We start from the raw sequence: 12,016 nt of genomic DNA, 5'->3' as shown, positions 1-12,016 counted from the left end.
CAGGACCCACGTGGGGAAAAGAGAGAACAGCCTGCCACAGCTGTCTTCTGACCTCCGTACACGTATGCTGTGGCACACATGCACACACACAAAATAACTACGTGTAATACAAATATGTTTAGAGATAGAGTGGAATCTCATCTGGAGATTTCATTTACATGAAACTCTATTTTACAATAGAGTTTGACTTCTACACCCTCACTACATGCACTCATACCACAGGCATATGACGAAAAGTATAATTAATTGATGAACCAAAGAAGTGCAGTGGACTCGCAAAGGAAAACATGTGCATAGCATTAGTAATGTCTACACGCCCAAGCTAGGTACCACGTCTAGAACGCTTCTAGATGTCCCTTCAACTTTCAGTCTTTAGGTACATATTTTCCCCATGCCTGCCTGCCTTCCCTTCTTCCTGTCTACAGATGTATACAATACTCAGTCATCAAGTTGGGGTAGCTCATACTTTTTTCATTTTAAAAGTGTATCAAGGCTTTGTGTCTGCCTCCAAGTAGGAAACGCTTCAGCAACTGAATTGAGTAACCACGTCACGACATTTGTGATCTGTCCTAAGAAAGGGCGAGCGGGGCGATGCTTCTTCTCCTTTTTCCACGAGGGAAAAAGGTTCACTGCCCTCCCTCCCTTCGTCTCACAAGAGGGCAGATGATACTGTCTGTAATTGCATACAAAGTGAAAGAATTAAGATGTTATAAAATGGCAGACCTGGTTTCACACACAGACTCAGGTTCTAGCCTCGCTGCTTACTAATTGTAACCTCTAGGAGTTATAGAAGATTGAGTTTCTTCAACTATAAACGGAAAAATTATATCTCTTAGAACTGAAAAAGAACGCATAACTGTGCCAATGCTGACTATACCATGTGGTGTGTGGTCAGAAGACAATATCGGATCCTAAATTACATACAAGGACTTTAGGAATCCACTAATCTACATTTCACTAGCTTTGATCTAATACAGCCTAAAAGATTTAATGTTTGATGCCTTTTGAGTAGTTTTCAAAGATGCTCAAGATGTATTATTAATAACTATTGATAATTGAAATATGAGCTCTATATGCCACATCTTACCTGGCAGCTACGAAGGCTCCAATGATCATTGCAAATACAGTCATCTTAATACCCCAGGAGAAAGTCTTCCTACAAAATAATTTTAAATATACACACGTGACTTTATCCATGTAGATTCATTTTACATCAATGATTGAAAAAGGGAAATGCTTTCTTTAAAAACACTGCTTTTGTTATAGAAATAACTGTATCCATTTCTCACTTAGTCTTACCATTTGTTTACTATTACTGAGTTGGAATTTCTATGTCAATGTTAATAAGTATAAAAACGTCATACACGTTTGCAGTAAAACTAGCCAAGGCATGAACACCATTTAAATCTTAAACCTAGAATTCTGAGCTGGCTCTGCTTAATAGCAGCAATGGACACAAGAGTTCTAGACAGCACATCCCATGTTCAGCAAATTAACTGTGGTCTGTAACCTTCCTCATTACATTATTATGATAGCAAGGCAGCTAGCCTGCTTAAACTTTCCAAACTTAAAAGTAGAAGCGAGACAGATAATATCTCGTATATACTGGATATCTTTTCACTGTGTATGTAAATAAATACATGGGGCTAGAGAAATGGCTCAGGAGTTCGATACCTAGCACCCATATGATACTTCTCACCACTGCGTGTAAAACCTCAGCTATGGGAACTCCAACACTTTCTTCTAGCCTCAGACAATCACACACGGGGCATAACACACCCACACAAACACATGCACATAACTAACGGTATCAATCTTATAAACAGGGATAATATATTACAAGCAGAACTCACTTGAGTAGAGCGCCTTCAGCAAACATTGTAAACAGAATGGAGAACCTTCTCAGAACTGTAAACATGGGCAGGCTGCAAAAGAAACACAAGGTGGAAAACTGAAGCTTGAAAGGATGTAACTGGACATCAAGTCGAGTAATAGTCGAGTAGTTTCAAACAGTGCTCACCTCTTTCTGACTGCATGCAAGTTCCATACTTATTACCCTGGAGAATTTTTTTTTTTTAATTTAAAAGCCTCTAGAACATTAACTACAAAATGGTAAGACTATGTGTCTATTATCACAGGCTAATAATATATGCTTTTAAGTCTCACTCTGATAATTATGCAAATACCCTGACCACAGCTACATTAGTCTTTAATAGGGAAGGCTTCTTGCTTTCTTCCTCATTGAGCTGACTTCCATCCTTAACTTCTACACCATTAAGAAAATGCCGATGAAAATCTACTCCAGGAGACAGTTTTATGGATGTTCCTCTAAATCTTACGAGCAGTTTGCTTCCACCAATCAAACCCCCTGCCTCTTAGAGTGTAAGAGTTATTTCGCTCTGGAATGCTTTATTTATCTGACAATCAAAGACAGAGTGTGAATGCATGGATGGATGGGATTTTTAAAAAGTAAATTTTGTATAAGCAGCACTCTACAGTAGGCCTGCATTTCCTTCCTAGTACATAATGCGATGGAAAAGAATTCCCTCCCTGTGACAAATCCGACTTCCTAGGAACAACTCCCCCCAGAGATAGTCTGGTCATTCTACCAGTTATTGGTTTAAAAAATAAAAATAAAAAAAGAGACAACAAAAATTTCTTTGCCTGTGGTTTGTTTTTGTTTTAATTAATTAATTAAATTAGAAATAAAATTTTCTAATTGTCCATACATAAGTATGGGTATGTGCATGCCAGCAAAGGGGTCTGAAGAGGCCAGAAGAGAGTGTTGGATCTCCAATGAACTGCCTGGTCTAAATGCTGGGAACTGAACCCGGGTCCTCGGGAAGAGCAGCCAGTGTTCTTAAGCCATCTCTTCACACACACACCCCACTCATTGTTTACAATCATGTCATATGCTCATGTAGGTTTCACCTAATCTGTCCCTACCCACTCTCCCTGTGTATTTACCACACATACACTACTACAAAGTCAGAAGCCAAGAACTAGGAGATGAGAGGGTGATGTGCAAGACTGCCACAGAGCAGAGCTACTGCGTCTTTCTAAAGTGAATGGCTTTCCAGTTACAAGGTTACAGTTGATGATGATGCAGTCATCATGTTCGAGTCAAGATTCCATCTGACTTTAACCACTCCACAAGGGAACCTGCGGAAAATCTAAGGTCCATCATCCGACGTGCTGTCTGGAGTACACTTAAAGTGTTTATGAACTATATTAATCCCAAGCCAGACACCAGGGCACCATTCTGGAGACACAGGCAAGTGGAGTACCACAAACCCAAGGCCAGTCTGGGTTACATGGTGTGTTACAGGGGGAGAAAAAAAAAAGCCTATAAACCTGGCACAAATCTTTCTCCGTGGCAGGTCCCCCAAAACACTGAAAATCTACTGACAGTATTTGAACACTTCAAACATAAAGTCAGATGTGAGACAGGGAACAAAATTCACTCCTTAACTTTAAATAAACAACTTGTACCCAAAACTTTGGGTTCAGTCTTCATTACTTGATAGTGGTGTTTTTGTGCCCTCCCCCCTCACACACACACCCTCCTCCATCCATTCCTGCCATACTCAATCATAATACATTCACACAGCATCATTTGTATTTAACTTTAAATTCATATTATTTTAACCAGACTAGAAAAATAAAGTTATCCATACTTCAGTTTCTTTGTGCTGAACAGTCCCGTGATTTGGTTCCCAAAATATAGTAGAGGTAGTGGAAACGTCTGGAAAAGTGAAAAGGGCAAGGGATGTCAATAATAAAGGCATTCACAGCAAAGAGAAACAGCTCTGTTTATATAGTCAAATTCTTTCCACTTGAAACATAAGATTAGCTCCCATAAACAGTACTGACCCCCATTAAACTCCCAAACATCATTAACTATCCTTGGAAGAAGAGGGGATGGAAATATGAACATAATCAACCATGTGAGACAGAAACATCAGTTGCTTGAAAATATGGTACTATATGAGTCTGAGACACAGAAACATTTCAGCGTCACATGGAGTCTCACAGAATCATAGAAAAGAATATGAAAGAAAACACTCCCAACACCACCACCTCCAAAAATAAAAAAATAAAAAATAAAAAGGGAATAAAGGAAGCAGAAGATCGTGGCTAGAGTGGGCAGATCTGTTCCCAGAAACTCCTTAATGAAAAGAGAAGGATTTTCTATCTTCATCTTCCAGAGCCGTTGTGTCTTGAGTGCCCTGTGGCCTGTTTTCTCTAGCTTTGCTATATGCACTGGTAGACTAGGGTTGAAGCTAGACTTCATTTTTAAATATTCAAGATGTTGATTTTTTTTCCGCCCTTAAGCCACAGAATGGCTCCTTTTTATAAAATAAAGTGTCCCTTCTTTCTCACGTTTGTTTACCTTTCGAGGTACATTTCTGTCGAAGTCAGGAAACTTGACTACTCGGAGTGTCTTTCCCACCCAGAGAACCGCTACCGTGGCCACCATCTGCAAACAGAGAACACACACAGATGCACTGTTCTGCATAGAAAGACACACACAGAACTTCTGACAACACAGACCACGGGATGCCCGAGATTCCAACTAACCTGGCCAAGTCCAACACATAGCGAGGATGGAAATCTACAAAAGGGGTAAAGAAAAGGGGTTAAAAACGGCCAGAAAGTCCTCAGAGCACAGGGAATTCACCTCCCACACTGTCAGCCTTAAAATGCGTTCTGATTCAATCCACAGCGATGCCTGCCCCTCCAATAAAAAACAAAAAAATTAAAAAAAAAAATCTTAGATTTTGTAGCCTAGGGCAACCACTTGTCTGGTCTTGTCCTGTGTTTTACAATTCCCTTCAGCTTCCTGCAACGGATTTTTCCAGAAAGTTAAGCCGCGGAGACCTCGTCAACGGTTTTAAATCTTTTAAATGACTCTTGAGGGGAAACACAAGACACACACATACAAACTTCTGCCCCGGAGTCTCAGTGACAGCGGCGACGGCGCGTGGGCGTGCGGCCGCGCCGGTCCCGGGGCTGTCAGCCGCGCGGGTCGCTAGTCCCTGGGCACCGGCCTCGTCGTGCCTTCCCCCTTCACCCCCAGCCCTGGCCAGTGCGGCGGGGAGCGTGGCCGAGGGCATCCCCGGGTGGGCTCGAACCCCCGTCCCTGCCCGCCGCGCCGCAGCCGCCGCCCGCCAGCCCGGCCACCTGTAGTTGGTGAGCACGCTCTTGTTGACCACCACGATGAGGAAGGAGCTCACGCCGTAGAAACCGGCGGCCAGCAGCTTCAGGAACACCGTTAGCGTTTCGGCCGGCGCCATCCCCAGCTCCTCCTCATCTCTGTGTGTGGAGGATTTCGCGGGGGCTTCTCCTTTAACCGGAGCATGCTGACGTCTGTGGACTTCCGCCATGGCGGCGGTGGCGCCGGCGGCGGTGGCGGTGGCGGTGGCTGCGGCACGGGCCTGCGAGCGAGCGGGGCGGCGGAGCGGCGGGACGGCAGGGGTCTGGGCCTAGCGGTGCGGAGCGCGGTGCCGAGCGGGCTTGGCGGTGCGGGGCGCGGAGGAGCGCGGGCCTGGTGTGGCGGGGCCCGGGCTGCGGGAGCGGGCCTGGCGGTGCGGGGCGCGGGCCCTGAGCTCCGGGGCTCCGCGTTTGCGGGCCTAGCGTGGCTGCGGAGGCTCGGGAGGGACCCGGCGGCTCGCGGCAGGGCTTCGCGGCTTGTGCTGCCCACAGCTCCCCGCACTGCCGCCGCCCGTCCCCGCCCAGGGGTTGGGACACTGGGGTTCACACCCTCGGGGACTTTGCCCTGGCATGGTGCCTCGCGGGGTCAGGGAAGGGCCGGGGCTGGCTCGGCGGGGCTGGTGACCCGGCATGGGCTCCGGGAGCAGCCGGGACACTGCTGGGGGACCACTGAGCCGGGCTGGTGAGCACAGAGTTGCGCCTGCGCACGAAGGCGCGCTGGGTCCCCCTGCGGGGAGCATGGGGGTTTTGCGGGAGCTGGGCTGAAGGCCTAGAAGTACCTCCCTCCTCTCTAACGTGTGGCTGGCAGAGAAGCGATGCCCCTGTTGCATCCTCAGTTATCCCGAATGCTCTTTTTTTTGGCCTCACTTGCCGAGGGGTCAAACGTCACACAATGTATCAAACATGATTCAACAGTAAACAAAGATTTCATTCTGCAACGTGAGACCTCTCACGCTTCTGAAATTCTTTATGTTGTTATTTACTTGTTTGTTTTAGCTGGTATATCCAGTAAAGGCAAGGGTGAGTGGATGGAAAGGAAAGTGTTGCAATAAGCTGCTCGTGGACTAGTAAAAAGTGCAAGGTGTTTGGAGCCTAAAGCTTTGTTCCGGTTTTAGGACTCTTTGAAACATTCCCTGTTGCTCTTAGGCAGATTCGATGGTCTCTGCACCTTCATCTCACGACCTCTGTTGTGTAAAGCCAGTTCTGTTTTCTTCACACAGTGCAGTCACACAAACAAAGAATACCTGTCTAAGCAAGGACATTACATTCCTACTTTTAGAAAGTTTTGAATTATTTCCCCAAACTTTCCATCTTCTTAAGTGTCTTTTTTTTTGTATTTTTAAACTGTGATAAAAATATCAGTTTATTGTTTTAATCCTTGGATGTGCAACTCTCACCAGGCACCCTCCCCAAAACATTCACCATGTCAGATGGAAACTCTTGTGGGAACGAAGCTATCATTTCCTGTTCTCTACTCCCCTCCTCAAAACCAAGTAACCTGTGTTGTGCTGTCAATCTCTGTGAATCTGACTAGTCTGTATATCACACAGATGAGCCATCGCACAGTATTTACCCATCTGTGACTGGCTTAGGCCAGTTACACAATGTGTTCAAGGTGCATGCACCCTGTACCTTGTCTCAGAACTGGAATTCCTGGCAGCCAGCATGGCATCCTTGACTGTTGGTAACCTCCATTGCCCGCCTCTCCAGATGCCCGGCTTCTCCCCTTTCCTGAGTTTAGCTAAATCAACAACAAGGCTCACGTCTCTCTTCACTTCCATTTCACAATGCCCCTCCCTCATCTCTTGAATTATTACTTTTCCTTCTATATTGAGCAAAACGGTGCCTGTTTTCTGGGTAGCCTATCTCCAGAGGTCCCCTTCATGCCTTACAAAAAGTGACCTCTCCCTCTGTGCCCTTCCCATCCCGTGCACTGCTTTTAGAGAATGTCTTACTTGTCCGTGCTACCATTACATATTGCCCGTGACTGGACCATTTATAGAGAACAAACATTCTGGACGGTTTTGGAGAACAAGAAATGCAGAATCAAAAAGCACCGCCCCATCGGGTGTCTCTGTTAAGGGCTAAGCTCTCTGATTCTAAGATGGTGCCTTGATCACTGGTCCTGGAGAGGTGAAAACCACTGTCCATGGACAGCATGGGCCTTATGGACAGCCAAAGAGACAGAAGGACAAAGGAGGGCAAGTGCTAACTGAAGGCTGGTGTCTGCAGCATGAGCTCTGTGCTAAAGGACTGACTTCCTGATTCAGTCACATTGACCGTTGTTCCCATGTATCCAAGTTACCCAAAATGGAAATAATTGTAAAATTATGGGGCTAGGAAACAATGTTTTTCTCTGCCTAAAACCATATTTACAAAAATTAACAGATACTTAGTAAGGCCCATCACAGGCCAAGGTCTACCTACCGTGGATTCTCTCACTCCTGATAATAACAGGGCTACAATGGGCCTCTATAAAAGGCTGTGGAATCCAGTGATCAAAGATTCTCACTTGGTGCTTACAGAGGTACATGTCTCTCCTAAAGCATGAGTAATTAGAATTAGGATGGTTTTTGTTATTTTAACTACTCAGACCTATTTCTTAATCTCGGTAATATTACAAAACTATGTATGGGAGATTTTACATTATTTGACACAATAATCTCCATGCTGAAATATGTGAAGGAGTTAGAGGGTTGCAAAGGCTACAGTGAATACTTTCAATGAGTTATGAATCTGCATAGGATTGTAAAGGCTACACTGAATATGAATCTGAGATATGAATCTGCTGTTTTGAAAGGTCAATTTGTGGGTTGGTAAATTTTACACCTTTCTGGGTAGAATTACTACCAGAAAAATCTTTGTAATTATTGTTCTCTAAGATGTATTGCTATTCATGCGTGCTTGTGTGTGTGAACACTTTGTATGTGGACACACACAGAGCTGGAGTTAAGTAGTGTTGAGCCTCCTCCTGTGAGTCCTGGAAACCAAACTCTAGTCCTCTCTGCAAAAGCAACAAGTGTTCTTAACAGATGGGCCATCGCCCCAGCCCCAGCTCTCTGTAGTTAAATTACATTTTCAAAATGAAAACATTGCTGTCAGTCATCCTGTTTTTCTATCAAAGAAAACAGATTCCATATTTTTTTTAAGTGTAACTCACTTGTTTCCCCCACTCTTCTTCCGTTCCTTGGCTCTTCCTATCCAGGCCACTTTTGTTTAAAAAACAAAAACAAACAAACAAACAAACAAAAAACCCTCATTTTGTGTGTGTGTATAAGTGTGCTTGACTGCATGTATGTCTGTGTACCATGTGCATGCCTGATCCCTTGGGAATCCAGAGAAGGGCACTGGATCTCCTGGAACTGGCACAGATGGTTGTGAGCCACCCTGTGGGTTCTGGAAATGAATCTCGGGCCCTCTAAAAGCGCAGCAAGCGCTCCTAAGCCTGCACCTCCTCTCCAGTGCCCTTTTAGGCCTCTGTCCATGCTCAATTCTTTTTACCAGTTTCTTGTTTTGCTGTGAGCCTACATTGATGACCTGCTGAAACAGCCTGCCTTAGAATCAGGAAACAAACTTCATAGAGGTTTGCTGTCTGAACAATGAATTTAAAATTCAGAGCACCAAAGAGCACAGGAAGAGTGTGCCACTTCTTTGCAGTGCCTTACACTTGTCTACTTGGGCTGGGAGGAGCCAGCTGAGTGATTCCTGATGAGGGACCTGGAGATGCTCCTGTAATTCACACTCTGATCTCCTCCTAGCAACTCCAGGAAATAGGCGTGGTAAACAACACAGCACCAGGAAAGCATAGGCTGGGAGGGAGTGTCAGTAAGACCCTGGTTTCCCTGATCTGATGTGACTTGTAGATGTTTGGCCCAGGTCTGTCCAGCACATACTTTGAGCTCATATGCTAGACAGTGCTGGTAATAAAGCAAAACAGGCTTTAGACTTACCAGATACCAATTACAACCACAAACCACATACAGCTCCTGCCCGAAATCTCTATTCATATTCTGATTCTGTACTCAACGTCATGTAAAAGGGGAGTATTGGGACCAACTGAACTTGTCTCTACTGTTAGCACAGTGCTGCATCAGAGCTTACCCTTGCATACTGCTTGTCTGAGAGGCCCCTGTTTTTATCCTTCCTACCTCATTGCTATAGCTGTATATGTATAGCCCTACCTTTTTTCTAAGCAGAGAAAATCCACAATAAAGGTTTTCTTCAGAGTAACATAGGCAGTAAATAGGATTTACAGTAAATATTGTCCCCCAGGCTTTAAGTATACCCAAGTTTAACTCTCCCCTTTGTTACTGAAATAAAATACCCTTCTGTTCCTACCACACCTGCGTCCAATCTGAACACCTGACTCCAAAGAAAAATGAGCTGTCTCTGGTCTTTAAGTATCTGAAAGGCCTCCAGGCAGAAGTGAGATGTGAAAGACTGAACAAAGCAAAACAGAACCGTTCCCAAGGCTTAGAAACAAGAGGGGTGATTACTGCATGTCTTTTCCGTGGAGTAAACCGATTTATCAAATGAAGGCTTGACACACTGCGCCAGCAGGGATGTGCACCTTGGGGTATTTAGAAGAATTCAGCTTGTAGGAAACCAGAGTTAGTACAAATGAAATTCAGTCACCGGGTTCCTGGCTTTCCTGTGTAGAAAGCACAACTTCAGAGCCTCAGCTTTCGGCCTTACAGAGTGTTCACCGGGTTTACACTTGTTAGCCTATTCAGTTCAGTGCTCTTCTGTCTATATAGTGTAAGTCAGTCTGCATATTTTCTTTCAAACGAGTTCCAGCATCTTACTCTTTGATAATTCAATGGTGGGTTAAATAAAACTGAAGTTTTATATCAGAATCATTTTGTTGTTGTTTCTTTTCTTGAAAACTGATTTTATTATACAATATATTTTGATCATGATTTTCCCTTCCCCTACTCCTAGTTCCTCCCATCCCAATCCACACCCTTCTGTCTCTTCTTAGAAAACAAAAAGGCACCTAAAGAATAATGATAAAGTAAGATAAAACAGGGCTGGAGAGATGGCTTAGTGGTTAAGAGCACTGATTGCCTTTCCAGAGGTCCTGAGTTCAATTCCCAGCAACCACATAGTGACTCACAACCATCTAATAAGATCTGAGGCCCTCTTCTGGTGTGTCTGAAGACAGTAACAGTGTACTCACGTACATAGAATAATAAATAAGTAAATAAATCTTTTTTTAAAAAGAGATAAAACAAAACCAAACAAATCAGAATACTACAAAACACACAAAGAGCCAAAGAGAAAGCACAAGAAACACACAGATGCAGACACACACATGTTCACTCACACAGGAATCTCATTAAAACCCCAACCAGCTGGGTGTGGTGGCGCACGCCTTTAATCCCAGCACTTGGGAGGCAGAGGCAGGCGGATCTCTGAGTTCGAGGCCAGCCTGGTCTACAAAGTGAGTTCCAGGACAGCCAGGGCGATACAGAGAAACCCTGTGTGTGTGGGGGTGGGGGGTGGGGTGGGGGGGGACAAAACAAAACCAGAAGCAAGAGTATATACACAAAGAACCTATAAGGTAAATAATAAATCATTTTCAAAAGCCCAGATTTAATACTATGAGACAACGAACCTCCAAAGATGCTATTGAGGTTTTGGGTTTTTTGTTGTTGCTTTTGTTGTTTTTCCCTGTCGGCATCTACTACTGGGCCTTAAGAGTGGTTTGTTTCCTTAGTGTGACTCCATTAAAGAAAACTAACTTTTCGTTTGTAAATGGTTATCAATTGGAAATAGCTTATGAGTTAGGGATGGGTGTGTGTATCCACTTCTTAGCTCAGTTCTTGGACCGCATCTAATGCAGACCCCTGCAGGCTTGTGCTTGCTTCCTCAGTCTCTGAGGTTATATGTGCAGCAGTACTTAGAAGGCCATGTTTCCTTAGTGTTCTCTGCCGGGGGCTTATCCTGGCACCTGGTTCATGGAGATCAGGGCTGAAGCTGCTTTGCCTTTTGCAGCTTCTGTCTTTCCCTTCTGTCTTTAACTCTGCTATTCTGTGGCCTAAAGCCACTTGCTTCTGGCAATTAACTACTGCTAACAGCAGCTGGGGATTTAAAAAAAAAAAGAGATTTAGTTATCTGAGCTCTTTTCTCTCTGGGTCAGGGGCCCCTGGTGACCAGGTGAGAGGCTCAGAGCTGGTTAACTTCCTGAGCCAGAGAGAAAAGAAAAGGAAGAAAGGGAGAGAGTCAAACTCACACACACACACACATACACACACACACACACACCATGTAAATACATACACTTGGCCTGGCCTGACCACCTGTCTCATCAGTTCCACAGGTGTTCATGCATACTTACGTACACAGATACCTCTACACACATATGTATGTGCAGACAGACAGACAGACAGACATATACTTTTTGGTGGATGGTGCTGAGCCCCAGACGCCACACTTTATTCCTCTTCTCAGCCTCCTTTATACTTTCTTACACAGAAGTTCTTTATATAATTACCTCATAGATGAAGCGTTACACACAAAGGGAGTTACAGAAGGATGCTGATAGTAAGTTCAAAGCGGTGTTTTATTCTATAAGCTTATTATTATAAGCTGAAAGCAACAGTTTCACATGCCTGGCTTTTTTATACTGCACACCTGTGGCCTCACCCTTAGACCTGACCTAGAAAGAATGTTTTTCTTAATCACAAAATTTCTCCCAAGTCTCTTCTTAGTGTAATTTATGAATACTCGCTGTATTCATTATGGAGCCGTATCCTATGAGGAAGGGGCACATTCTGATCTTGAGTCTAACTTTATTACA

At 44.3% G+C, this 12,016-nt stretch overlaps 1 protein-coding gene across 1 annotated transcript in view; it reads right to left on the bottom strand.

Annotated features, from left to right (window-relative positions):
- Positions 1-5,997, bottom strand: part of Slc35d1 (solute carrier family 35 member D1) — a 44,687-nt gene extending 38,690 nt beyond the window's left edge. The window contains exons 1-6 of the mRNA XM_021160645.3: positions 5,185-5,997; positions 4,582-4,615; positions 4,394-4,480; positions 3,678-3,745; positions 1,854-1,925; positions 1,088-1,156 (exon numbers count right to left, since the gene is read on the bottom strand). Coding sequence (XP_021016304.1) covers positions 1,088-1,156; positions 1,854-1,925; positions 3,678-3,745; positions 4,394-4,480; positions 4,582-4,615; positions 5,185-5,387 — 533 coding nt within the window. The 5' untranslated portion in view covers positions 5,388-5,997. The remainder of the gene's footprint in view (positions 1-1,087; positions 1,157-1,853; positions 1,926-3,677; positions 3,746-4,393; positions 4,481-4,581; positions 4,616-5,184) is intronic.
- Positions 5,998-12,016: the final 6,019 nt, after the last annotated feature.

This window comes from Mus caroli, unplaced genomic scaffold (genome assembly GCF_978045245.1).
Source record: "Mus caroli unplaced genomic scaffold, Mus_caroli_1 scaffold_6, whole genome shotgun sequence".
NCBI lineage: Eukaryota > Metazoa > Chordata > Mammalia > Rodentia > Muridae > Mus > Mus caroli.
This window is presented reverse-complemented; position numbering and strand designations above follow the sequence as displayed.